This window comes from Symphalangus syndactylus, chromosome 24 (assembly GCF_028878055.3).
Source record: "Symphalangus syndactylus isolate Jambi chromosome 24, NHGRI_mSymSyn1-v2.1_pri, whole genome shotgun sequence".
Lineage (NCBI taxonomy): Eukaryota > Metazoa > Chordata > Mammalia > Primates > Hylobatidae > Symphalangus > Symphalangus syndactylus.
In genome coordinates, this window is record NC_072446.2 from 25,827,428 (window position 1) to 25,853,835 (window position 26,408).

The 26,408-nt window shown below is 44.1% G+C and overlaps 1 protein-coding gene across 1 annotated transcript; it reads left to right on the forward strand.

Moving 5' to 3' along the window:
- Positions 1 to 19,007: 19,007 nt before the first annotated feature.
- On the forward strand, positions 19,008 to 24,471 carry TP53RK (TP53 regulating kinase). Its single transcript, XM_055266047.2, has 2 exons — positions 19,008 to 19,711; positions 21,635 to 24,471. Exons 1-2 carry the CDS (start codon positions 19,429 to 19,431, stop codon positions 22,111 to 22,113), a joined length of 762 nt encoding a protein of 253 aa, XP_055122022.2. The 5' UTR covers positions 19,008 to 19,428; the 3' UTR covers positions 22,114 to 24,471.
- The last annotated feature ends 1,937 nt before the right edge of the window (positions 24,472 to 26,408 follow it).

Here is a 26,408-nt window from a genome sequence, read left to right on the forward strand (position 1 = left end):
AGCTTGGGGCTGGAAAAGGAGATCCAGAGTTCTGTCTTGGCTGTGTGACATTTGAGGTGCTCAGCAGGCATCCATGTGGAAATAGGTGGGCAGTTGGCTATGAGACTGGGATTCTGGAAAGGGGTAGGCTGGGGACACCGCCACTAATGCTCACTCGGGCAAAAATGCACGTACAAGCCCAGCACTCACATGGGCGCAGCCTTATCCGGCCTCTCAATACGTGTTCACAGATAGGCACCTTCGCACGTGCACCAGTAGCTATACCCTCACCAGCCAAAGTCACAGCGACCCCTACCGTACAGGTGGATACACAGGCATTCTTCCATGCTACAGGCACAAGCAGGTATCTCAGCAAAGATGACAGCATCCACAAGACCTCTGAACCAGGGGATCCTTGCACAGTTTCAAAAATAATAATAGCTGGGGCAGTTTGAAAACATGGCTCCAGAATTCGTTGTTCCTTCCTTTGAAATAAAAGTGGGCTTGTGACTGGTTTGATCAGTATCCTGCAGAGTGACACTGTGTAACTTCTGAGGCTGGGTCACTGGAACACTGGTGCCTGGATCCCTGAGCCTTCATATAAGAAGTCCGATTACGCTGAGACCCTCCTGGTATTCGTGGCCTAGTGGCATCCTCTTCTCTTCTAGATGTCACTAGAAGTATCACTGAGCAACTTACTTCTAATGAATAGAAGACGGCAAAGGTGGTGGACGTCATTTTTGGATTAGGTTATAAATGATGGTGATTTCTGTGTTGTTCAGTTTCGAGATCTCTCACTTGTTTGCTCTGATGAAGCCTTTGAGCTGCCATGTTTTGAGCTTCCCAATGGAGAGGCCCACATGGCGCGAAGCTATTGAATCACATAGCTAATGCCTCCAGGCAATAGCCAGTGAGGGACTAAAGCCCTTAGATCAACAGCCGCTAAGGAGCTAAATCTGGCCAACAAGCTTGTGGTGAGCTTGGACGTGAATCTTCCCTCAGCCTAGCCTGGAGGTGACTCTAGTCCTGGCTGACACCTTGATTTCAACCTTGCAAGATTCTAAGCTCTTGCTCAGAGCTAGAATTTAGCTATGCTAAATTCTTTATCCTAGAAGACATGAAATAATAAATGTTTCTTTAAGCCACTAAATTTGGGGGATAATTTGTTACACAGTGATAAATAACTAATACACATTTCATTATTGTTAATTATCTTGATTAGAAAAAGGAGATGGATCATCTCCAGGAGAAAGTAGAGATTAGGTTATATCTACGTGGACACTGGGAGGCTTAGCACCCTTGGCCTTGAATCTCTCCTCTGACCCTTGAACAGTTAACCATCAGAAGCCGAGGAATCGGTGAGGATGGTATCTAACTTTAATTTAATGTGATCTGAAGGGACTGAAAATGCCTTTGCAAAGATTAGAGAGCGAAAGAAATCTGGCATGGTTGACTCCATCTTGACTCTAATCTCACTGGCTACCTGTCTTTGCTTATTTCTGGGTATAGGCCAAGCCAACCATGAGAGGAGTTTAGTTTATATTTTAACTTTGAAGCAAGGATGATAATAATCGCTCCCTAAAACTAACCCCCTCCTTGCTCAGGGACTGAAGCCACCTTTGTAAAATTAATGAAAGTCCATGAGGTTAGGATTATGGGATGGGCCTGAATTATGCTAAAATGCAGGTGTAGTTTCGATAATTCCTTACTGCTCAGGAGTCATGTGGCCAGAGGTCACAAGATTTGTAATTTCCCCAATTGCTCCTGTAGATAACATCACTATTGTAGAACCTAAGATTCATCTTTTGAGATGTTTTTCATACTTTCACATCCTGGCAACCAACTGACCCCACCTGGACTAAAGATTCATGACTCGACTGGTCCTGGGGCCCCCATCTAGAGGCAGACTCAGTGCACAGGGCTGTTTTCCATATCTTGATGATTTCACCCCCAACCAATCAGCAGCACCCATTCCCTACCCCCCTGCCCACCAAAGTATTTATAAAAACCCTGGTTTCTGAAGTTTACAGAAAGACTGATTTGAGTAATAACTCCACCTAGCCCACTTGGCTAGCTCTGCGTTAATAAAACTCTTTCTCTACTGCAATACTGCAGTCTCAGTGAACTGGTTTTGTCTGTGCAGCGAGCAGGAAGAACCCATTTGGCAATTATAGGACTTTGATGAAAAGCCCTTCTCACCAATGTCTGTCTCTTAAGTGTTGTGAACCTCTCACTCACTATTTAAAAAGCCTATTCATTAGCTTGGGGTCCATGATGGAAAAAGGAGTTTCTCTGATTTAAAAAAAAATTCCCTTAAAAAGCCACCGTAATAAACTTCCTTTTATAGACGGCCTCAGAACCCAAGTTGATTTCTTGGGGAGTGACACAGAATTTAGATAAAATACAGAATAAAATACAGGATGCCCAGTTAAATGTGAATTTCAGATAAACATGGGACATACTTTTACTACAAAATTATTTGATGTCTATCTGAAATTTATGTTTAACTGGGCCTACTATTTGTTGTTGTTTTTGCTGAATCTGGCAACCTTACCAGCCATTGTTTTGGACTAAGCTCCTGCGCTAGTCCCCAACAGAACAGACTGAAAATCAAAATGGAGTCACCCATGCTAGAGTTCCAGGTCACTGAACCTAAGCTAAGTTGTCATCTGACCTTTCCAGAAATCAGGAGAGAGAGACAAGCAGCCAGCTTAAATCTTCAATCAGCATGATGATGAAGTTCCCTCTGCTTTCATCCTTACACAAAAAAGGTAGCCTGAAGTAACCTGATGTTAACCAGTTATTTTTCTATTGCTCTAAAGTAACTAATATACTTTTTGTTCTTTGTTTCTGCTTTCTTCAGTCCTTCTCTGTCTTTATAAAGCCAACCTCTGCTTCTCAGCTTACTGGAACATTTATTCTATTTGATGAAACGAAGTGTTGCCCAATTTTAGAATTGCAAATAAAGCCAACTGAGATCTTTAAACTTGTGATTTTGTCTTTTGACACAGCTAATGAGGAACAGACCAGGAACAACTAGACTTCCCTGGGACTGTCGGGATGGATCAGAAGAGGCAGGATGAAGACAGCAAGACCCAGAAGGAGGCTTCAGCTGTGAATCATGTAGCAGGGCATGGACCTTAAACTCAGCTGTCGGCAACCCTAAAGTTTAGCAGGAGTGAGGAGGGGAGGGCACGATGGAGGGTTGGATTAGGGTTGAGAAAGGGAGTATAACTTGCACATTTAGAGTTTGTTTTGTAAGTGGATTCTGCTTTGAGATTTTATTTTGTATTTTTTGCGACAGAGTCTCACTATGTTGCCCAGGCTGGAGTGCTGTGGCTATTCACAGGCATGAGGATAGTGCCCTACAGCCTCTTACTCCTGGCTCAAGTGATCCTCCTGCCTCAGTCTTTTGAGTAGCTAAGACTGTAGGCATGTGCCACCATGAAATTGTCCTCATAGGGTTAATGAGAATTACATGATGGGTTCTGGGCAGAAATATAGTTATAATTAATCATTAATTTGGCTGCCTTTTGGCCCACTTCCTTGTAACTGAAAGTCCTGTGGCACTAGATACTGCCATTTGCATCCCCATTGTTCCTATAGATAGGATTTCTGACCTTAGCATCATAAGGCTTTTTGTTTAGGAATTGCTTAAGATGTTCTTCAGATCCTGAATTCCAGTGGACTGGCAGACACCAACCAGTTTGAAGACCCCCACAGTGGAACTGAATCAGCCTAAGAAAGAAATTTCTTTATCTCCCTGTCCTGTGACTTCACTCCGCATTCTTCAAACAAACAACGATCCCCACACCTCAGCCCACTCCAAAACCCTTAAAATCCCAAGGCTCAAACTCCTCCAGGAGGTGGATTTGAGATTTCCTTCTGTCTCCTCATTCAGCTGCCCTAAGATTTTTTTTAACTCTTTCTCTGCCGCGACCCTCTGTATTGGTGTATTGACTTGCCCTGCTTCAAGCAACGGACCTGTTATAGTCACAACCACACCCAGCTTACTTTGAGATCTTTTTTCTTTTTCTTTTCTTTTTTTTTTTTTTTGAGACAAAGTCTCGCTCTGTCACCTAGGCTGCAGTGCAGTGGCACGATCTTGGCTCACTGCAGCCTCCACTTCCCAGGTTCGAGAGATTCTCGTGCCTCAACCTCCCAAGTAGCTGGGATTACAGGTGCCTGCCACCGCGCCCAGCTAATTTTTGTATTTTTGGTAGAGACTGGGTTTCGCCATGTTGCAGTCTGGTCTCGGATTCCTGGCCTCAAGTGATCTGCTCGCCTCAGCCTCCCAAAGTGCTGGGATTACAGGTGTGAGCCACCACACCCAGCCACTGTGAGATCTTAATTACTGTTTTTCTCTGTCTTCTCATTCACCATTTATAATCCTCTTCCAACCCTCTCTATATCTCTTCTTTGCATATTTCTATCTGTTGTACTTATCACCATCTGATATACTGTATATCTTTTTTTAAAGACAAAAACAAAAATGGAGCTCTTTATTAAAATAGCAATATATGGCACATTAAGGAACATCATCTGTTAAAAATAATACATATTTGGAACAAAACTCAAAAACCTAGTTACATTTTGGTGTCTTTCTAGATAAGCAGTTGTTTTTTTCTTCATTTCTTCATATGTGTGTGTGTATATATATATATAAGCTTTATTGAACTATTAAAAGAAAAACTTTGGACAAATTAAATTTAACAGAGTTTAATTGAGCAGAGGATAATTTGTGAATTGGGCAGCCCCCCGAACCGGAATAGGTGTTACCACATGGTTGGAGAGGATTTATGGACAGAAAAAGGAAAGTGACATAGAGAAAACGGAAGTGAGGTACAGAAACAATTGGATTGGTTACAGCTTGGCATTTGTCTTATTTGAACACAGTTTGAACAGTTGGCCACCACCGATTGGGCAAAACTTGGTGACTGGTGCAAGGGTAAGTTGTAGTCTGTTTACACATCTAGTTAGGTCATAGTTCATCATGTACAGGGAAACCTTTAGGCTGAACTAGAAATAGGTAAGGAGGCAGCTTTAGGCTAAACTTAATTTAACAGAAGCACAGTTGACATATGATAAGCTGCTCATACTTAAAGTGTATAGTTTGACAAATTTTCACACATTTATACCTGTGAAACCATCACGTGAAACCATCATCACAATTAAGATAAGGAACATATCTATTATCCTTAACACATTATATCTCTCATTTATTTGTTTACTCTGTCTTCTCCCTTAAAATGAAGCTCTATGAGTGGGATTTTTTTTTTTTTTTTTTTTTTTTTTTTTTGGAGGCAAGATCTCGCTCTGTTGCCCAGACTGGAGTACAGTAGAGCAATCATAGCTCACTGCAGCCTTGACCGCCCCAAGCCCAAGTGATCCTCTCACCTCAGCCTCCCAAGTAGCTGGGACTATAGGCATGTGCCACCACATTGGGCTAATTTTTTTGTATTTTCTGTAGAAATGGGGCTTTGCCACATTGCCCAGTCTGGTCTCAAATTCCTGGGCTCAAGTGATCCACTTGCCTCGGCCTCCCAAAATGCTGGGATTACAGGCATGAGTCATCGCACCTGGCCAGGAATTTTTTTAAATCTCCCTTTTTCTCTTCTGTATCCCAGTGTTTTGGTTCAGGATAAACATCTAGAATTACACCTAGCACATACTAGTTGCTAAATCATAATTGTTGAAGGATTTTACCTTCCTCTTGTTCACCCAACCAGCCAGCTTACAAGACTGGCTGTTTTTTTGTTCCCCAAACTCTAACCTTAAAAAGAACTTAGATTAGAGGCTGCAAATTCATATGCCTACAGGGCCCACTGAGGTGTTATAAGTGAGGGAAGTGAGCCGGGCATAAGGCAGTGCGGAGTGTTGAGGACTGTGGCAAGCCGAAGGCTGTACATTCAGGGCGGAAGTCAGCAGACCACAACCAGCTGACTGTTTTGTCTATAAAGTTTTATTCGAACACAGTCATGCCTGTGCATTTCCATATTGTCCATGGTTGCCTTTGCACTACAATAGCAAAGTTGAGTAGTTGTAACAGACATGATGGTATGGCCCACAATGCTTTAAATATTTACTATCTGGCCTTTACAGAAAAAGTTTGACAACCACAGGTCGAGACTATCAGGGGGCTGGATGCGGTGGCTCATGCCTGTAATCCTAGCACTTTGGGAGGCCGAGGTGGGCGGATGGCTTTGAGCTCAGGGGTTCAAGACCAGCCTGAGCAACATGGCAAAACCCTGTCTCTATAAAAAATACAAAAATGAGCCGGGCATGGTGGCTTGTGCCTGGGATCCCAGCTACTCAGGGGGCTGAGGCTGAAGGATCACTTGAGCCAGGAAGTGGAGGTTGCAGTGTACTGAGATTGCACCACTGCACTCCAGCCTGGGTGATAGAGCGCAACCCTGCGCCCACCCCCCACCCCCACCTTTGCCAAAAAAAAAAAGAAGGACTAACGGGCAGCTGGGTGGAGCTCAGCAGGCTGGCTAGGTAGGAATGTGAGCCCGATGCTAACATTTTTCATTATAGGAAATGTGAACTTTCCTGATTTTTTTTTTAATGAAGCAGGAGATACTATGTTTTAAAAACAAGGTGTTGCCGGGCGCAGTGGCTCACGCTTGTAATCCCAGCACTTTGGGAGGCCAAGGCGGGTGGATCACAAGGTCAGGAGATCGAGTCCACGGTGAAACCCCGTCTCTACTAAAAATACAAAAAATTAGCCTGGCGTGGTGGCGGGCGCCTGTAGTCCCAGCTACTCGGAGAGGCTGAGGCAGGAGAATGGCGTGAACCCGGGAGGCGGAGCTTGCAGTGAGCCGAGATTGCGCCACTGCACTCCAGCCTGGGCGACAATCCAGCGTGGGCGACAGAGCGAGACTCCGTCTAAAAAAAAAAAAACAACAAAAAAAAAACAAGGTGTTAGCAAACTGGACACAACCCAAAGGTCACCAGAATCCATATCGAGTTAAGTGGCTAGGACACAGACAACCTTAACAAAGCTTCCCCCGTGTCCCATGTCCTACATGCTGCCCAGAGTAGCAGAGCACCTCTAAACCTGACGCAGGCTTGGAAAGGCTGATGTTGAGCCAGACAGATTCCATTTGCCCCACGGTATTCGTCATGGTTAACTGTTGCCACAAAATTGCTACACAACAAATAAACATAACAACAACAAAAGATTCCCACAAAACCTCAGGGGCATAGAAAAATATGTATTTATTTCCCAGGATCTGTGCTCTTCTATCCCATGTCTGCTATTTGGCTGATTCTCTCGTTTGTCTGCAAATCGTCTCTGCTCCACATCTCTCATCCTGGCAGTCAGGATGCTTTCAGTTGCAAGTGACAGAGACCTAACTCAAAGCAGCTTAAGAAAAAAATATATTTATTGATTAACATATATTTTAAAATCTGCTTCAGGCATGGCTGGATCCAGGGTTAAATGATTTCATCAGATCTCTGTAATTCTCTGCTTCTTCTATTTGGGGTTCCCTCTCAGGCAGGTTTACTGGGTAGTCCCAGACTCACATCCTCACAGTTTATTTTCCTAGGTATAAAGAGAGCTTCTCTTTTCAAAGAGCTCTCTCCAAAGTCTCAGAATTGAGTCTCATTGGCCAGGCTGGGAGCTGGTGGAGTATGCGAATGAGTCAGTTCTGATTCACATGGAAGAAGAGTGGTTTACTGATTCAATTACTTCATGAATAATTAATGAGATTCATGAACAATTAATTTCATGAATGAATAAACTCATTCATTCTTACATTTAATTATTAATTCAACAGGTATATATTGAGTATTTATTATGCTGATAACTTATCTAAGTGCTGGGAACAGAGAAATGATCAAAACAGAGAAAAACTCTTGTCTCCATGGAGCTTACATTCAATAAAGGGAGAGATGACAGATTTTACATTTTTCACATATTTTACAATATGTAAAATACAATACAATACAAGATAAATATGTAAAATGTATAAGGTACCAGATAATGATAAACAGTATGGAGAAAAATAAAGCAGGGAAAGAGGATCAAAGTTGCAAGAGGAATGGCAGTGTGCCAATTCCTAATCAGGTGGTTTGGGAAGTCCTCAATGAGAAGGTGACATTTGGGTAAAGACCTGAATGAGGTGAGAGAATGGGCAGAAGGACACCTGTGGGACCAGCATTCCAAGCAGAGGAAACAGCTCGCGCCAGAGCCCTGAGGCAGGAGTGTGTCTGAGGAACAGCAGGGAGGCCAGCATGGCTGGAGCAGAATGAGGGGGAGAGAGACGGGAGAGGAGGGCAGAGGTGACGAGCGATGGGCAGGGCTTTCAGGGACTTCTGCAAGACTATGTGACCCAGGCCTTCAGTCTCCTAGTGCATTGCTCCTTGCTCCTCTCCAAACAGGCTTTTCTCTATATGACTTTCTCCTTTTACTCCTTCCTTCATCCCTGTGGCTCAAGGATGGTGACAGCTCCACGGTTACCCTCTCTGGGGTACTGCACTATCCCTTCCCTTCTGGTTGCCAAATACTAGGCTTGAACCATTGCAAATAGTCCTTTATCCCTGCTCTGCCTGCTCCACTGTCACTAAACGCTATTCAGCTGACTTGAAACAATCACAGATTTGTCCCCAAGTAGTGCCTTAGTTTGTAAAACCTTCACGTGATTGATCAAATTTCAGTTCCGTAAGAACTCATGAGTCCTGTATAATTAATCTGAGGAAGCCTCCCCCGTGTCCCGTGTTTTGATCGTTTTCTCTGTTTTGATCATTTCTCTGTTCCCAGCACTTAGATAAGTGAGGAAACTGAGGCTCGGAAAGGATAAACCAGGTTTCTCAACCTCAGCACTGTTGACATTTTGGACTGAATGACTGTTGTAGGAAGATGCTCTGTGTACTGTAGGATGTTTAGCAGCATCGCTGGCTTCTTCGCACTAGATGGCAGCACAGTCCCTGCTCCTCGCATTGCCAACTATTCCCTGGGAGGCAAAATCTCTTCCGTTTGAGAACCACTGGGTTAAATGGATGCATGTAGCATAATGGTTATGGATATAAGCATAGGTACTGCATGAAACTTATTGGAAGTGTCTTTAAAGCCAGCCAGAATGCAGTCATGATTGATAGAGCTCCAGCAGCCATTTTGTGCCATGAGACCTTGAGAGTAGAAACTGAACCCAGCAGAGCAACCCCACAGCAGAAATCTGGGTTCCTAACTCCATGATGTACCATTTCAGGCCTGGCCCCACTGTCTCTGTACTTCAAAGATAAACTGCTAGATTGTTTGAGTCACCGCTATTATGAGTCTTTCTGTTATTCACAAATGAACCAAATCATTTCTAGTATGTTTTAACAGTAATGGGATAAAGACGTAGCTTTTAAAAATCATCACTAAAAATATATTATCCCACTACACTCATATAAAGGGAAATCTAATGTTCTGGAGCTGGATTCTAGGAGTAGGATGGATGGAGGAGGCTGAAATTTCTCCTAATCACTTCTTGCTTTTTTTCCCTGTACTCTTGCCTAATTCCCTATCACTGCTCGTCTTCATTCCTGTAATAGTTGTCCCATTTTTCTTACAACTTTGGAGTCGTGCACAAGGCAATGTATGTGGTTATATTTATTGGAGGTTTGCAGTGATGGAGCCTTGTTACCACCCAGAACAGTGCCGAAATTTTCTTTTAATTTAAAATTCAACATTACAACATTACAATTCTAAACATGTATCATCTTCTTCCCACAACAGGAAATTCTGGCCTGCTGACCTGTAGTGAGCATCTCGGACTTTTGCCTGCCCGACATTCATTATCCCTTCTCCTGGTAAGACCACTCAGATTTTCCTTTGGGGAGCCACACTTCTTCCACTCTCCATGTGAATTCCAATGGGGCTGGCCCCACTTCCCCTTTCCACATGACCAGATCTGGCCAATCAGACTTTTCCATTGCTTTGTCTACAGTGGTGTGTTCAGAAACAGTTACATGACCCAAGGCAGACCAATGAAAATTGATCCTGGGATTTTTGCTAGAACTGTTGGGGGAAAAAGTGTAGCAGGCAAAATAACAATCCACAAAGACGTTCCTATTCTCATCTCTGGAAACTGTGAATATATTAGGCCACATGGCAAAGGGGAATTCAGGTTGCAGATAGAATTAAAGTTGTTAGGCTGGGTGCGGTGGTGGCTCATGCCTATAATCCCAGCACTTTGGGAGGCCGAGGTGGGTGGATCACTTGAGGTCAGGAGTTCAAGACCACCCTGGCCAACATGGTGAAACCCTGTTTCTACTAAAAATACAAAAATTAGCTAGGCATGGTGGCACACATCTGTAATCTCAGCTACTCGGGAGGCTGGGGCAGGAGAATTGCTTGAATCTGGGAGGCGGAGGTTGCAGTGAATAGAGATCAGGCCACTGCACTCCAGCCTGAGTGGCAGAGTAAGTTAAGACTTCATCTCAAAAAAATAAAGTTGCTAGCCAGCAGATTTTGGAAAGATTATTCTGGATTAGCCAGGTGGGCCTAATGTAATCACAAAGATCCTTAAAAGTAGAAGAAGGAGGCAGGAGAGAGAGCTGGGGAGATGGCAGTCTGAGAAGGTGATATGGTTTGGATGTGTGTTCCCTCCAAATCTCATGTTGAAATATGAGCCCTAATGTTGCAGGAGGGGCCTAATGGGAAGTATTTGGGTCATGGGGGAAGATCTCTCATGAATGGCTTGGTGCCTTCTGCATGTTCATAAGTGAATTCTTGCTCTACTAGTCCATGTGAGATCCGGTTGTTCAAAGAGCCTGGCACCTCCCCCCTTCTCTCTTGCTCCCTCTCTCACCATGTGGCATGTCTGCTCCCCTTTCATCTTCTGCTATGATTGCAAGCTTCCTGAGGCCTCACCAGAAGCAGATGCGGTGTTGTTCTTCTTCTACAGCCTGCATAGAACCATGAGCCAAGATAAACCTCTTTTCTCTATAAATCGCCCAGCCTCAGGTATTCTTTATAGCAATACAGAATGTCCTCACACAGAAGGACTTGACTGGATGTTGCTGGCCTTGAAGACAGAGAAAGGGGGCCATCAGACAAGGAATGTGGGCAGCTTTTAGAAACTAGAAAAGCAGGTAAACAGATTCTCTCCCTAAAGCCCCCAGAAAGGAACACAGCCCTGCTGACACCTCAGTTTCACCCCAGTGAGACCCATTTCAGACTTCTGATCTCTAGAACTGTAAGATAATAAATGTCATTTAAGGCCGGGCATGGTGGCTCAGGCCTGTAATCCCAACACCTTGGGAGGACAAGGGGGGCAGATTGCTTGAGTCCAGCAGTTCGAGACCTGGCCAACAGGGCGAAACCCAATCTCTACTAAAAATACAAAAAATTAGCAGGGCGTGGTGGCTCACACCTGTAGTCCTATAGTCCCAGCTACTTGGGAGGTTTCAGCAGAAGGATTGCTTGAGCCTGTTGGTGGGGGGAGCTGAAGCTGCAGTGAGCCCTGATCATGTCACTGCACCCCAGCCAGGGTGACAGAGTGAGACCCTGTCTCAAAAAAAAAAAATTGTCATTTAAGCTACTAAGTGTGTGGAAATTTGTTACAGCAGCAATGAGAAACCAATGCAGAAGGGTCTGTTCTTTCTGCTGGGGTTGCTGGGCTGGTTGATGTGGAGCTCATCATGAGAAAGGGAGCACTCCTGGAGATAAAGCCGTTGAAGATGAAAGCAATGTTGAGAGGCAGCCAGATACATCATGTGAGCCCCTGGGTCCAGCTGCATCTAAATAAATTTCTTTTTGTGATTAAGCTTGTTTCTGTCATTTGCAGCCACCATGGCGATGAATAATGTGAAATGTATCCCCATTGGGCAGTCACTGGCAGTGCTATGCTCAGTCCCCTGGATACCTTGCCCTTCACTGCACATGGCTGACAGTCAAGCTGGCATCTGCATTTGGGCTCTCTCTGCCCCTGCTCTGCTGCTCTGTGGCAGGCCAGGAGCACAGAGGAAGTAACATCTCTTGGGAACAACCCTCAGTCAATGACTGCTGTCTAAGTACCCAGCTCCCTTGCCTCTTGGGTCTGAGGCCTGAGTCATCTACACTGGCTTCTGTTCCCCAGCGGGATTCAGCTCTAGTTGCCCAGAGTGGAAATGGGCTCGCCTTTCACTGGCTGCCTTCCTGTCCTCACCTCACTCCTCTCCTGGCGTTTCTTGAGATTACAGTTGTCTAGGAGTTGGAGACCAGCCGGGGCAACATAGTAAGACCCCCATCTTTATAAAAAATACAAAAATTAGCTAGGTGTAGTGGCTCATGCCTGAAGTCTTAGCTACTCAGGAGGCTGAGGCCAGAGAATCGCTTGAGACCAGGAGGATGGAGGCTGCAGTGAGCTGAGATCATGCCACTGCACTCCAGCCTGGGTGACAGAGTGAGACCCTGTTTCTTAAAAAAAAAAAAGCAGAGACCAAGGAGAAGCGGGAGTTTCACGGGAGATGAGTGTGGAAGAGGATGCAGGGATCTTATGCAGGGCCTCCTGGGCTGAATTAAGGACTGGATCTTTATCCTAAGTGCAATGGGGAGCCATTGAAAGGCTTTAAATTGAGTTTCCTGCCACAGAAGCCAGAACTAGTCTGACCATAGCAAGCCTGGGTCTTGTAAATATGTTTTCATGCAGATTTCTAAGGCAGCGGCTCAGATGAGTTTGGTAACCATAGAGACAACTATGTGGACACTAACAATTATGATAATGAAGCCACAAACTTGGGAAACTGGAAGTTATAAATAGAATTGGTTCTGGGTAGGCTTTGAGTAGTCTGGGCTGATGAAAGGTGCTAGAAACCACATTATGCCAACATAAAGGGTCTTATGTTTGAAAAAGCAATCTGCCTCGTGTATGAATGAAACCTAAGGACTGCAGAGCCCAAGGCATTGGTGTCATAGCAACCCTCAGACCAAAGGGCTTTTCTTTGGTATTTCAAACAGGGCCCCAGTGACTACGGGGTGGAAGGAAGGAAAATGAACAAATGAAGAGTGTCTGCTATCCACAAGGCACCCTTATGTTGAACATCTTGTTTAATTTTTATAAGCACTTGCCAAATTAGAACTAAATTATCCCCATTCTGAAGATGATTAAGCTGAAATTCAGAAAAATGATGTTGGTGGGTGTCACAGTGTGCCAGCCATTTGTGGCTGCCTTTCCAATAGCTATGCCCAGCTCCCTTGCTCATTGCTTGTAGAACACATCTCCATCTTCAAAGGCTGAAGATGCCAGATCCTCACTTTTCCAGCTTCCTCTGTAGCTAAGCCAAAGGCACATGGGCCAACTGTGACGATGCCCTTTACAGGAAGTGTGATGGGGACAGAAGAGGCTTCAGCAAAGGATTTTCTCCCAAATAAAGAAAACTATACAGGAGGTACTGCCCCTCTTCTTGAACCAAATGTTTTTGTGTCTTCAGATAATGTGTGGAACTTTGATAGCCATCTTGAGATCATAAGGTGACAAGGATAAGGACCAAAACAACATGCTGAGGCTGGTGGAAAAGAATGAAAAGACCCCGTGTCCTTGGTATCTAATAACAGCTGGGACCTTCCACCTCTTGAAATGTTTTATTTATTTATTTATTTATTATTTATTTATTTATTGAGATGAGGTTTTGCTCTTGTTGCGCAGGCTGGAGTGCAATGGTGTGATCTTGGCTCACTGCAACCTCTGCCTCCTGGGTTCAAGTGATTCTCCTGCCTCAGCCTCCTGAGTAGCTGGGACTACGGGCACATGCCACTATGCTCGGCAAATTTTTTGTATTTTTAGTAGAGACAGGGTTTAGCTATGTTGGCCAGGCTGGTCTCGAACTCCATACCTCAGGTGATCCACTTGCCTCAGCCTCCCAAAGTGCTGGGATTACAGGCGTGAGCCACTGTACCCAGCCACACCTCTTGAAATTTTGGGAGATAATAAATGAACTTATTGTTTATGCCAATTAAGCTAATTAGTTGACTGATGTTACTTGCAGTTTAAAATATTAACACCATTGCAGTCTATTAATTGTCCCCCAATATCATTCCTCCCCTACTTCCTTTTAGTAATAATCACCCAGGGTTTTAGCTGAGTTCGTGTCTGCCCTGCTAAAGAATACATTTCCCAGCTTCCTTTGCATCTTCCATGTGACTAAGTTCTGGCCAATAGGATGAGAAGGAAGTGACGTGCAACTTTGGGCCAAGTTCTTAGCTGGTTGATCTGTTTTTCCCGGTTGTCATCACACTTTTTGCTGAGTGGAGAGGGCAACAAGTGGAGTAGACTCAGAAGAGGAAGCAATAAGTTGAGAATAACAGATCTGGACTGTTTCATAAGCAAGAAATAAATCTCTCTCATATTTAAGCCACTATTTGTAGGTTACTTTGTTATAGCAGTTTATTTTGTTTCCTAACTAATTAATACAGTAACCACAACACACCTCCACTCAGTGGTGGTACAAGTCAGGTTTCTTGTTGCAAGCCACACAAGGGTGGGGCAAAGGAGAGGCTTCTGTAATGGGAGGTGGTTTCTGTGTTCCCCGAGACACCACACAATGGGAAGCCCCTTCCCCTACATGGAGCAGTGGTTGGATACTGGGGGTCCAGTTTTAATTGTCATCATACTAAACACTCCATAATAATAATAGCTTCCATTTCAAAGTGCGTATCATGTGCCCAGCACAGTTCTATGTGTTTTACCTCGTTACTCATTTAATCATCACAAAAACCCTACAAGGTGAATATTATCTACAATCTTCTTTTACAGATGAGGAAACTAAAGCACAAAGAGGTTAAATAACTCACTCTTCCTCAAACATGTCAAGCACACTTCCTCTCTGGGGCCTCTCCTGTCTGGAAACATCTTCCCCCAGGAATCCATTCACAGGGCTCAGATGTCACCTTTTCTTTGACACCTTCTCAACCACTTTATTTAAAATTAGGCCCGGCATGGTAGCTCACATGTGTAATCCCAGAAGTTTGGGAGGGAGGCCGAGGCAAGAGGATCACTTGAGGCCAGGAGTTCGTAACCAGCCTGCACTACATAGGGAGACCCCGTCTCTACAAAAAATGATAACAATTGGCTGGGAGTGGTGGCACATGCCTGTGGTCCCAGCTACTCAGAAGGCTAAGGTAGGAGGATTGATTGCTTGAGCCCCAGCAGGTTACATCAGTGCACTGCAGCCTGGGCAACAGAGCAAGACCCTGTCTCAATAAAAATAAAAATAAAAAATAAAATAAAATAAAATTGCATCACTCCCTCCCACCCCCACTCTACTACCCATAGGGTAACCATATATTGTATCATCCAAACTAGGATGCTTTTGAGAGTAAAAAGGGGACACTAGGCTGGGCATGGTGGCTCACGCCTGTAATCCCAGCACTTTGAGAGGCTGAGGCAGGTGGATCACTTGAGGTCAGGAGTTCGAGACCAGCCTATCCAACATGGTGAAACCCCATCTCTACTAAAAATACAAAAAAATTAGTTGGGCATGGTGGCATACACTTGTAGTCCCAGCTACTCAGGAGGCTGAGGCCTGAGAATCACTTGAACCTGGGAGGTTGAGGTTGCAGTGAGCCAAGATCATGCCACTGCACTCCAGCCTGGGCAGCAGAGTGAGACTCCATCTCCAAAAAAAGGCGGGGGCACTAATAATAGTTATGCCAGGACAACAGGCAAAAACTGGGGCTGTCCCTGGCAAGCCCAGATGCATGTCATCCTTCCCATCCCCCTTCCTGCTTGATTTATCTCCTGCTAGCCCCTGTCAACAACACATTTTCCTTATTTGTTTATTGCTGGTTTCCACCCCCTAGAATGTAAACTCCATAAGGGCAGTAACTACTCTCTATTTTGTTTACAGCTCTGTCCTCAGGGCCTAGCACAGTACCTGGCCTATAGTAGTCACTCGATAAATATTTATTAAATTAATTAGTGAATAGATCACTGAATGGGCATCTGGTGCTGATGGGTGGGAAGTGAAGAAGAGGCCATAGGTTCTCTTTCAGGCTCAGAAAGGGCTAAAAAGTAGAAGCCTCCCTCCCCTTTACTGCTTGGCTGTTCTACCCAGAGCTCAGCTGCATATTTTGCAGCCAGAGGTCAAGGTCTCAAAGGGCCATGCTTGGTGTAGTCACCCCAGGTTCACAGCACCTCCCTTCCAGCAAGAAAAATCCTTTGGGACCAGGCCACTGTCCTTGTTCTTTCAGCTCCCAGCCTGTCCCCAGTGCCAACTTGCTCTAGCCATGTGGAGCTGCTGGTCCTTGTCCAACCCAACCCTACCCTGTGTCTGTTCTCACTGCCTGGAACCTGAGCACCCTCCCTCTCCACCTCCTGAATGAGTGTTCCAGCACCTGAGAATCTCAATGAAGATGAAGATATGGGAAAATGAGACATGAATTTGACTGAAGCATAAATAGGCACAAAACTTTGGAGGGTAGTTTGGCTGAGGAGTCAAGTTTCAAAGTGCTTGTCACCTATAACCCAGCAATATCACTTGTAGAAAGATGTCCTCAGAAACATTCATGTGTGCAAAGATGGCTGGATAAGCCTGTTCACTGCAACACTGTTTATAAGAGACAAGAAAACAAAAAAAAAAACGAAACAAAACTGGAGAAGTAACATTGTTAAAATGTCCTACAGATTCCATGTAATTCCTATCAATATTCCACTGACATTTTTGTAGAAATAAAAAATTCTAAAATTTATATAGAATCATAATAGACTCCATATAGTCAAAGCAATCTTGAGCAAAAAGAACAAAGCTGGAGGCATCATATTGCCTGACTTTAAAATATACTACAAAGTTATAGTAATCAAAACAGCATGCCACTGGCATAAAAATGGGCACATAGACCAATGGAACAGAATAGAGAGCCCAGAAATAAATCCACACACTATAGTCAACTGAGTTTCATCAAACACGCCAAGAACACATAATGGAGAAAGGACAGTCTTTTCTATAAATGGTGTTGGGACAACTGGATATTCATGTGAAAGAAATTAGACCCTTATCTTACATCATATGCAAAAATCAACTCAAAATGGATTAGACTTATATGTAAGAGCCAAAACTATAAAACTCTTATAAGAAAACAGGGACAAAATGTCATGGCATTGGTCTGAGCAATGATTTTTTGTGTAGGACTTTCAAAACACAGGCAGCAAAAGTGAAAATAGACAAATGGAATTGCATCAAACTAAAACCTTTCTGCACAGTCAAGAAAAAAGAAAAAAAAAGAGTGAAAGCACAAACTACAGAATGGGAGAAAATTTTTGCAAACCACACATCTGATAAGGGGTTAATATCCAAATATATAAGGAATCCAATCCAATAGTAAGAAAGGACAAAACCTGAATTAAAAGTGGGCAAAAGATCCAAAGAAATCTTTCTCAAAAGAAGACATAAAAATGGACAACGGGTATATTAAAAAAATGCTCAACACCACTAATCATCAGAGAAATGCAAATTAAACCCACAATGAGATATCACCTTTGACCTGTTAGAATCGCTATTATAAAACATAAGAAAGATAATAAGTGTTGGCAAGGATGTGGAGAAAAGGGAACCGTTGCACCCTGTTAATAGGAATGTAAATTAGTACAGACATTATGGAAAACAGTATGGAGGTTCTTCAAAAAATTAAAAATAGAACTACCTTATGATCCAGCAACCCTACTACTGGGTACATATCCAAAGGAAACAAAATCAGTATATTGAAGAGATGTCTGCAGTCCCATGTTAATTGCAGCATCATTCACAATTCTCAACCTGATTGTCCATCAATAAATGAATGGATAAAAATGTGGTACATTTATATACACAATGGGATACTATTCAGCCTTTAAAAAGAATGGAATGCTGTCATTTACAGCAATACGGATGGAACAGGAGGACATTGTGTTAAATGAAATAAGCCAGGCACAGAAAGACAAATATCCTATGATCTCACTTATATGAGGAAGGTAAGAAAAGGTGAACTCATGCAAGCAGAGTAGAATGGTGGTTACCAGGCGCTGGGGTAGGGGGAGGGAGATTGGGAGGATTTTGAGATGTTGGTCAAAGGATACAAAATTTCAGTTAGACAGGAGGAAACATTCATGAAATCTATTGCACAACATGGTGACTATAGATAATAACAATGTGTTGTATTCTTGAAAAATGCTAAGATAATAGATTTTAAGTGTCCTCACCCCCAAAATGATCAGTATGTTAGGTAACGTTAACTAGCTGGATTTAGCCATTCCACAATGTATACATATTTCAAAACATGTTACTTACGATAAACACGTATAATTTTTACTTTTCCTCATGTACGTCTTCATCTGGCTGTTCATTTTTATCTTTTATACTATCTTTGATAATAAACTGGCAATAGTATGTAAAGTGTTTTCCTGAAAAACAACAAACTGGAAACAACTGTTTAGCAACAAGAAACTGCCTGACCAGGTAGAAGGACGTGGTAGTTCTGTATGTATTGATATGGAATATAGTCCGAGATAAATTGTTTAGGAAAATGAAAAGCAAGTTGCAAAAGAACCCACAGTATGATGTCATTTATGTTGGAAAAAACACCACAACGATGTGTGAGTGTGCACACTGAATAAAAGAAAATTCTGGAAAGAAACTAACGGCCAGCAGTGTCACAAGGGGGATAGGTAGTTTATTTATGTGTGTGTGTGCAAAGTTCCGTATTGTAAGAATTTGCTACAGCCTGTGTTATTAGCTTTATAATGAAACAGGTAGAAACTGAAAAAGTTTAATTATTCCCAATTCAGTTTAGGCTCTGTCTCCGGAAAACTTTCCTGGATTCCCCAGCCCCCACTCCCCGCCCCATCTTACCACTCCCTCTGCCATCTCTGAGTCTCAATTTTCTTTTCTGTAGGGATTTTCATCATTTAACCATATTTCTTCTGAATGCACTAAATGGTGGTTATCCTAGCAGTTAAGAGGATGTCGGAAACATGGTTCATTGTCTGACCCTTCCGACTCTGACAAGTATGAGTACGTTTTGTGGGGAATGTAGGAGTCAGGGGAAGAGGAGTTCCAAAAAGAGGATACTAGAGGGTGCAGCTGTCCAGGAAGAGACTCCTGAAGAGAGCAAAGATCGTCCGACGTTTTTCTCGAGAGGCGCCGAAGTTTTCCGGAAAGAGACGACCAACTGAGAGGTGGGCCCCCACCAAAGCCGGCTGCGAGAGTCACCGAAGATTTCCGGAGAGCCATGGAGTCGGGAAGAGCCACTTACCGAGAGTTGCCGAACGTGTACGGAGATAGCCGAAGAGGTGGAAGGCGCGGCCACAAGAGCCCTTCCTCCAGGGAACCTAAGGCTTCAGAGAGCCGAAAGGTTGGGAGGCGTAACCACTTACAGGCCGGAAGTGTCCGGCGTGGACGCATTCGGGTAGCCGAAGAAGGCCCAGGATTTCCGAAGCGAGCCGAAGCATCGCGACAGTTTTCAGAGATAGCTGATCGGTCGGATCTGTTGTGCCGAGCACAGTCATGGCGGCGGCCAGAGGTACTACGTCGGACGATGGCGATGAGCCCGCGCCGGAGGCTGAGGCTCTGGCCGCGGCCCGGGAGCGGAGCAGCCGCTTCTTGAGCGGCCTGGAGCTGGTGAAGCAGGGTGCCGAGGCGCGCGTGTTCCGTGGCCGCTTCCAGGGCCGCGCGGCGGTGATCAAGCACCGCTTCCCCAAGGGCTACCGGCATCCGGCGCTGGAGGCGCGGCTTGGCCGGCGGCGGACGGTGCAGGAGGCCCGGGCACTCCTCCGCTGCCGCCGCGCGGGTAAGATGGGCCCGGATCCCGGCGTGGGCGGCCCCGAGGCTCTGGGGCCTGGGCGGGTGAGGGACTCTCTTGTGCTCCGAGCCTCGATTTGCCTCAGTTTCTCTTTCTGTGCCTTCTGCCGTGGCCGGCCTTTCGGAAATGTTATTCTTTCATCCCTTTCGTCATTCGTTAAGTCTTAAGAAACCACGTGGCCATGCAGCGTCAAGCTTTTGTTCTGGGGCCGTTCTGCCTGGTTCAAATCTGGGCTCTGTCATTATTGCTCAACGTTGTACATGTTTAACTTCCCTGAGCCTTGGTTTCCCCATTTGACTTGTTTCAATTTTCGATCATTATCTTTGCATTTATTAGTTTTAAGAAACATGTAATTACAAGTACTTGCCCTACTGGAGCCAGACTCTCTGGGTTGAAATAGTAACTTTGCTGCTTATGTAGCCTTTCAACGAGTTATTTAGCCTCTCAGCCTCGGTTTTCTCACCTGTAAAATGGGAGACATAGTAGCAGTATCCATGTCATAGGGATGTTGTGACCATTAGAGGAGGTATGTGTGCCATATATTATGTTCGAATGTGTGCCTGGCACATAGTGCTCAATAAATGCTGGATTTCATTAAATTGCCTATGTTTTCATTAAACATCATTGTGCGCCAGCGCCATAAACCTTGTCCTCAGATGAGAAAGTGACACTCAGAGAGAAGTAACTTGCCCAAGGTTACACAGCTACTAAGTGGCCGATCCAGGCCCTCAGCTCCGTATGCCTCTGACTCAGAAGCACTGGCTTTTTACTTTTACGCTTCTTGCGTTTCTTTCTTTTATCAGTATTTTTTAGGTACCTGTGGGTACCAGGACATTGTTAAGTGCTGGGAGATCTGGGTGGAGGATATTCAGTAGCCAACAAGCAGACACATTGCTGCCCTTTCAGAGACTTAAGATTTCATGAGGTTATTTGTGTGTTCATATTTCTGTTTTCAGCCACTTATGATCTGTTTCATTAAGCAGAGATTGTATTATAGCTGGCTTGTTTATTGCTGTATCCCCATTGATAACATCTCTCAGTTTCTGGAAAAGTATACTGAGCCTGGTTGACTTTCAGTAAAGATTCATTGAGTTTATTGGAGCTATTGTTCCTTGTATAGTAGCAGAAACTGAGGCTTAGAGAAGTTAATGTAATTTTAAGATTAGATTAGACAACTAATAAGAAAAGGAGTTGGGATTTGAACCCTGTCCACTCTGACTACGAAGATGAACCTCGAAGCCAGCACACTGCTTGGCCTCCTGTTTGTGTCCTCATCAGTAGAAACTGCTCTGACTGGGCTGCTCCTTGCTCTTTGTTTTTATTTTTTGAGACAGTGTCTCACTTTGTCACCCAGGCTGGAGTGGTGCAGTGGCACAATCTTGGCTCACTGCAACCTCCGCTCCCTGAGTTCAAGCTATTCTCCTGCCTCAGCCTCCCAAGTAGTTGGGACTACGGGCGCATACACCATGGCCGGCTAATTTTTGTATTTTTAGTAGAGATAGGGTTTCACCCGGTTGGCCAGGCTGGTCTTGAACTTCTGACCTCAAGTGATCCGCCTGCTTCTGCCTCCCAAAGTGCTGGGATTACAGGCACGAGCCGCCACACCCGGCCTTTGTTTTGTTTGTTTTTTAGAGAGTGAGTGTGACAAATGAAGTTCAGTGAGAAAGGGTGGTTTGGAAGGGAGGAGGAAGCTATGGCCTCCTTAGTTTAGCTGTGGGGTGCTCCCAGGCAGAGTCCTGCAGGGGGCATGAGCAGGGGAATATTCCAGATGAGTTCAGTTGTACTATTTCCTGTAGCATTCCTAAATCGTCCTAAGTAGATACAGATGGAAAAACTGGCTTAATCTTTGAAAATTAAGTTTATCCATTAAAAAAAAATCCAACCCAATAACCACTTATGTCTTGATTTCAGGAATATCTGCCCCAGTTGTCTTTTTTGTGGACTATGCTTCCAACTGCTTATATATGGAAGAAATCGAAGACTCAGTGACTGTTCGAGATTATATTCAGTCCACTATGGAGACTGAAAAAACTCCCCAAGGTCTCTCCAACTTAGCCAAGACAATTGGGCAGGTTTTGGCTCGAATGCACGATGAAGACCTCATTCATGGTGATCTCACCACCTCCAACATGCTCCTGAAACCCCCCCTGGAACAGCTGAACATTGTGCTCATAGACTTTGGGCTGAGTTTCATTTCAGCACTTCCAGAGGATAAGGGAGTAGACCTCTATGTCCTGGAGAAGGCCTTCCTTAGTACCCATCCCAACACTGAAACTGTGTTTGAAGCCTTTCTGAAGAGCTACTCCACCTCCTCCAAAAAGGCCAGGCCAGTGCTAAAAAAATTAGATGAAGTGCGCCTGAGAGGAAGAAAGAGGTCCATGGTTGGATAGAAGAATGTGTATGACAACCACACATGGTGAAGCTCTTTTTTTCAAAGTAAATTTGAAGAAATGCTACAAGTATGAGATGAGATCTAAGTAAAGGTGTTAAGATATTTTTAAGTGGTATGTGATCGTGCCTGTGGTGTCATTATCATCTGCACTTCACTCAAGAGCTTACTATGTGTCTAAGTCATATTCTAGGCAGAATTGGGTATTTAAAGTAAATCGAGGACAGGCTTCTCCCAGATTGTGTTATGTATATCTCAGATACATGGGTGTGGCATTGAACCACATAATGAGAACATTATTCTCTTTTTAGTCCTTGTGAGACAAGGATGAAGTCTCAGTTGCTGATACTCACTGAGCTTACTGGCCCTCTAACCCAGTGTTTTTTCTTTGTTGTGTACATGATACACTTATTTTGAAACCAGTTCAATGGGATACAACCAGCATTTTAAAAAATGAAATAGAATGACAGCATAGAAAATATCAGTGTATTGTTTTATGAAACTTTCACATGTATATATAGACAAGGATATGTACTGAGTTTTGATGTCAAATATATTTTTCAGGGTCATGATCAAACAATGAAAAATCTGCTTAACTCCAATTTCTCTTTTAAAACATACTTACAGCTTTCAGGCAACTGAAATTCATGTTAACATTGTTTTTATTTTTATTACTTTGTATTTTTATGGTTACCTTCTAAGACAAGTGATTGATACAAAGTTCCTTTTAAGTTTATACAGGTAAACAAACTGAGTTGATTTCTATCACAGGCAGTAAGTAGGTAGAGCAGAAATGGTGAAGTGACTTGTGAAGACCGACGTTTGATGAAGTCTAGTTTAAGGCACAGGTAGACTGAGTATGGATGCAAAAGTACCAGGAGCTAGCTTTTAACCTTGCCTAGCCTCAATTTCTTTTCTTAGAAGAAGCTATGTGTGGGTGGGAAGGGAAGAGAGGTATAATAAAATGCCTTTCTTCCTTGTAAACTCCAATCAACAAACATGTTTTGAGTGCCTTTTATGTTCCTTGGCACCCTGTTAGGTATTGGGTACAATGGTGAGCCAGACAGACACAGCGCCTGTTCTTTTGTAAGAAAATTTATTTTTATAAAAAAGTATAAAGTATACAGTGGGATGTTTTGATATACATTATGAAATGATTGCTACAGCTGAGCTAATTAACATCCATCACCTCACATAGTTACTGTCTTGTTTCTTAATATGGACATTTACAGCTGTGAATTTCCCTCTGCACACTGTTTTCATCACACACTCTCAGTTTTGGTATTTTGTGTTTTTGTTTTCATTCATGTCAAAGTATTTTCTAATTTCCCTTGTGATTTCTTCTTTGACCCCTTGATTGTTTAGAAATCTGTTAATTTCCACACATTTGTAAATGTTACAATTTTTCTTTTGTTATTCGTAGCTTCATTCCATTGTGTTCAGAGATGATACAGTGCCTGTTCTTATGAAGCAAACATTCTATAATAGTAGGACCAGTACCCTATCTGTTTCATTCACCACAGTCAGCACGCCCCAAGTGCCCAGCATGGGGTGGATGGCCAGGAATGAGTGAAAACTTCCCTTCCTGGGTAGTTGTGACTAGTAGAGAGGAAAAATAATATAATTGCCTGCTTACTGCATGTCAGGCATTGGGCTAGGAATTTTTACATTGGATCTAAAATAACTCTTAAGTTAGGCATTATCCCCGTTTTATAGATGGAGAAACTGGCCCCAAAAGGTGGGAACTTGTCCAAGACATCACAGGTAGCAAGAGGTACTTTTACCTGGCTCCAAATCTGTGTTCTTTCCACTGACAAATGAGATATGGGATGTGGTGCATCTTTGCAGTAGTATAATAAGTATTGGCGTATAACATTATTTTCAAGGAACTCCAAGGGCCACAGGAGCTGACAGGTTTTTCAATTAATATTCCCAACATGAATGCGATGCCTCATTCCTCAGTTTCCTCACATGTACTATAAGGCTAGTACCACTTTGTTGGGGTATGGTTGGCTTGTGTGCATTAAGTCAACAAATCCCTAGTTGATAGGGTTTGGCTGTGTCCCCACCCAAATCTCATCTTGAATTGTTCCTGTAATCCCCACGTGACATGGGAGGGACCCAGTGCCAGGTAATTTAATCCTAGGGGCCGCTACCTCCATGCTGTTCTCGTGATAGTGATTGAGTTCTCACGAGATCTGATGGTTTTATAAAGGGCTTTTCCCTCTTTTGTTCTGCACTTCCTGCTGCCACGTGAAGAAGGATGTGTTTGTTTCCCCATCTGCCATGATTGTAAGTTTTCTGAGGCATTCCCAGACATGCTGAACTGTGAGTTATTAAACTTTTCCTTTATAAATTACCCGATCTCGGGTATGTCTTTATTAGCAGTGTGAGAACGGACTAATACACTAGTACTCACTATGTGCCAGGCACTGGAGATCTAATGGAGGGGAACATGAAGCTTACTTTCTTGGGGAACATAAGACAGTTTCAGACAGTGATGAGTGAAGATGTGAAGGAAAACCAGAAACGCAGGAGATGAAGAGAGTATATCCCAGGCAGCCTGTGGCGTGCGAAGTTGGTGAAGAAGAAACATCCCCAACAGCAAGGCTGGTGTGGCCGGCGTCAGTGAGCAAGGAGGAGGAGCAGAACATGAGATGGGAGAGGCAGGGCCAGATCCTGCAGGGCCCTGTTACAAGGTTGGGTTTTGTTCTTAATGGGACTCAGGGTTTTTAACAGGGTGATACCTGATAGTTTTGAAAGGGTTGCATTGGTTGCTGGCAGAAAACCGTAGAGGGCAAGAGTGGAAGCAAGAAACCTGGAAGTGAGAAGGCGACTGAAACCAGCTGGTCCAGTGAAAACAGTAGCCAGGGTGGAAGCCGTGGCGAGCATGCTCCAACTGCTTGGCACAGGACCTGGCAGCCACTGAGGCAGGGAATGCGGTGGAGAAGCAGGCTTGTCTGGGGTAACACCCGAGGTTCGTTGTCTCATGGTCACGGAGATCAAGGACACGGACCCACAAAGAGTGAGGTGAAGAGCAGAAATTTAATAGTTGAAAGAAAGAGAATAGCTCTCTGCTACAAGAGGGGTCCTGGAAAAATGGGTTGCTGGATCTGCGGTGAAATGCAGGGAGTTTTATAGATGAGCTGGTGAGGAGGTGCTGTCTGATCTACATAGGGTGTGAAAAACTGGTTGGACCCAGGTGTGCCATTGGCATAGGGTGTGAATCTCTGGGCACCCCCACCCCAGTCTTTTGCAGGCGAGTTCTCTGCCTGAGCTGTGCCATGTTGCCCATTTCTTTATTACTGTACACGTGGTAAAAGAAAAGGGAAGATGGAGCCTCCATGTTGGACATGCCTGGCCCCCAGGTAGCCCTTTTCTGTTGGCACAGCTACCCGCATTCGCCCGTGCAAGCTTCCAGCTTCCTTATCTATGTTTGCAGCTGGATTTTTCAGGCTGCTCTTTGTTAGAAAAAATTATTTCTGGGGCTTCTTTTTTGTTAGAAGGGAAATTCTGCCGAGGACTCTTTTGCCCTCAATATCTGCCTAAATAATTTCTACCTCCGGTATCAGTGGCCAGTAGCAGTGGGGGTAGCCGCAGCTGTCAGGAAGCAGTAATGATCTTTGCAAGTATCAAGAGGGAGAGTGGCAGATATTGGAGACTGGAGATACGTCACAAATGCCCCCAGGAGGAGAATTGTCCATCGGCACACTTAGTCCTTGGCCCACAGTGGGAAATAAAGGGTTAATAAACGTTCCTAGGTGAACAGTGGATTCCTTCCCTAGTTGCTCTCACAAAGGGTTAAGGAACCCTCTGCACTTTCAGATCCCTTGACGTCCACCGGGGAGCTGCAGGTGCTTTGCAGTGCTGAGCCAACAGCACTAGCAGTTTTGTGTGAATCCCCAGCTGAACCCAACCAGATGAGGATTATAATCTCCATTTTATGGTGGAGGAAACACTCGGCAATAGGAAATAGCATGTCCTAGGGTCACAATAAGTGACAGAGCTGGGATTCAGACCCATGCTTTTAACAGCAGCTGACTTTATATTAGTTACGTTCTTTGCATGTATTAACCCATTTTACAGAAGAAGCAAATGAGAGAGAAATTAAGGCCTGCCCCAGGCCACTCAGTGAATGGCAGAACCAGGGAAATGTGATATGACACTGAGATGTGACCAACATTTGACACAGGCCCAGATTCCTGGAACATTTAAAAGTGCTTTTGTGGCCAGTCCATGGGGGCCAAGAGAGGTAGTTCCAGAGTAGAGTTGCTTTAAAGCTGGCGTAGTGAGTGC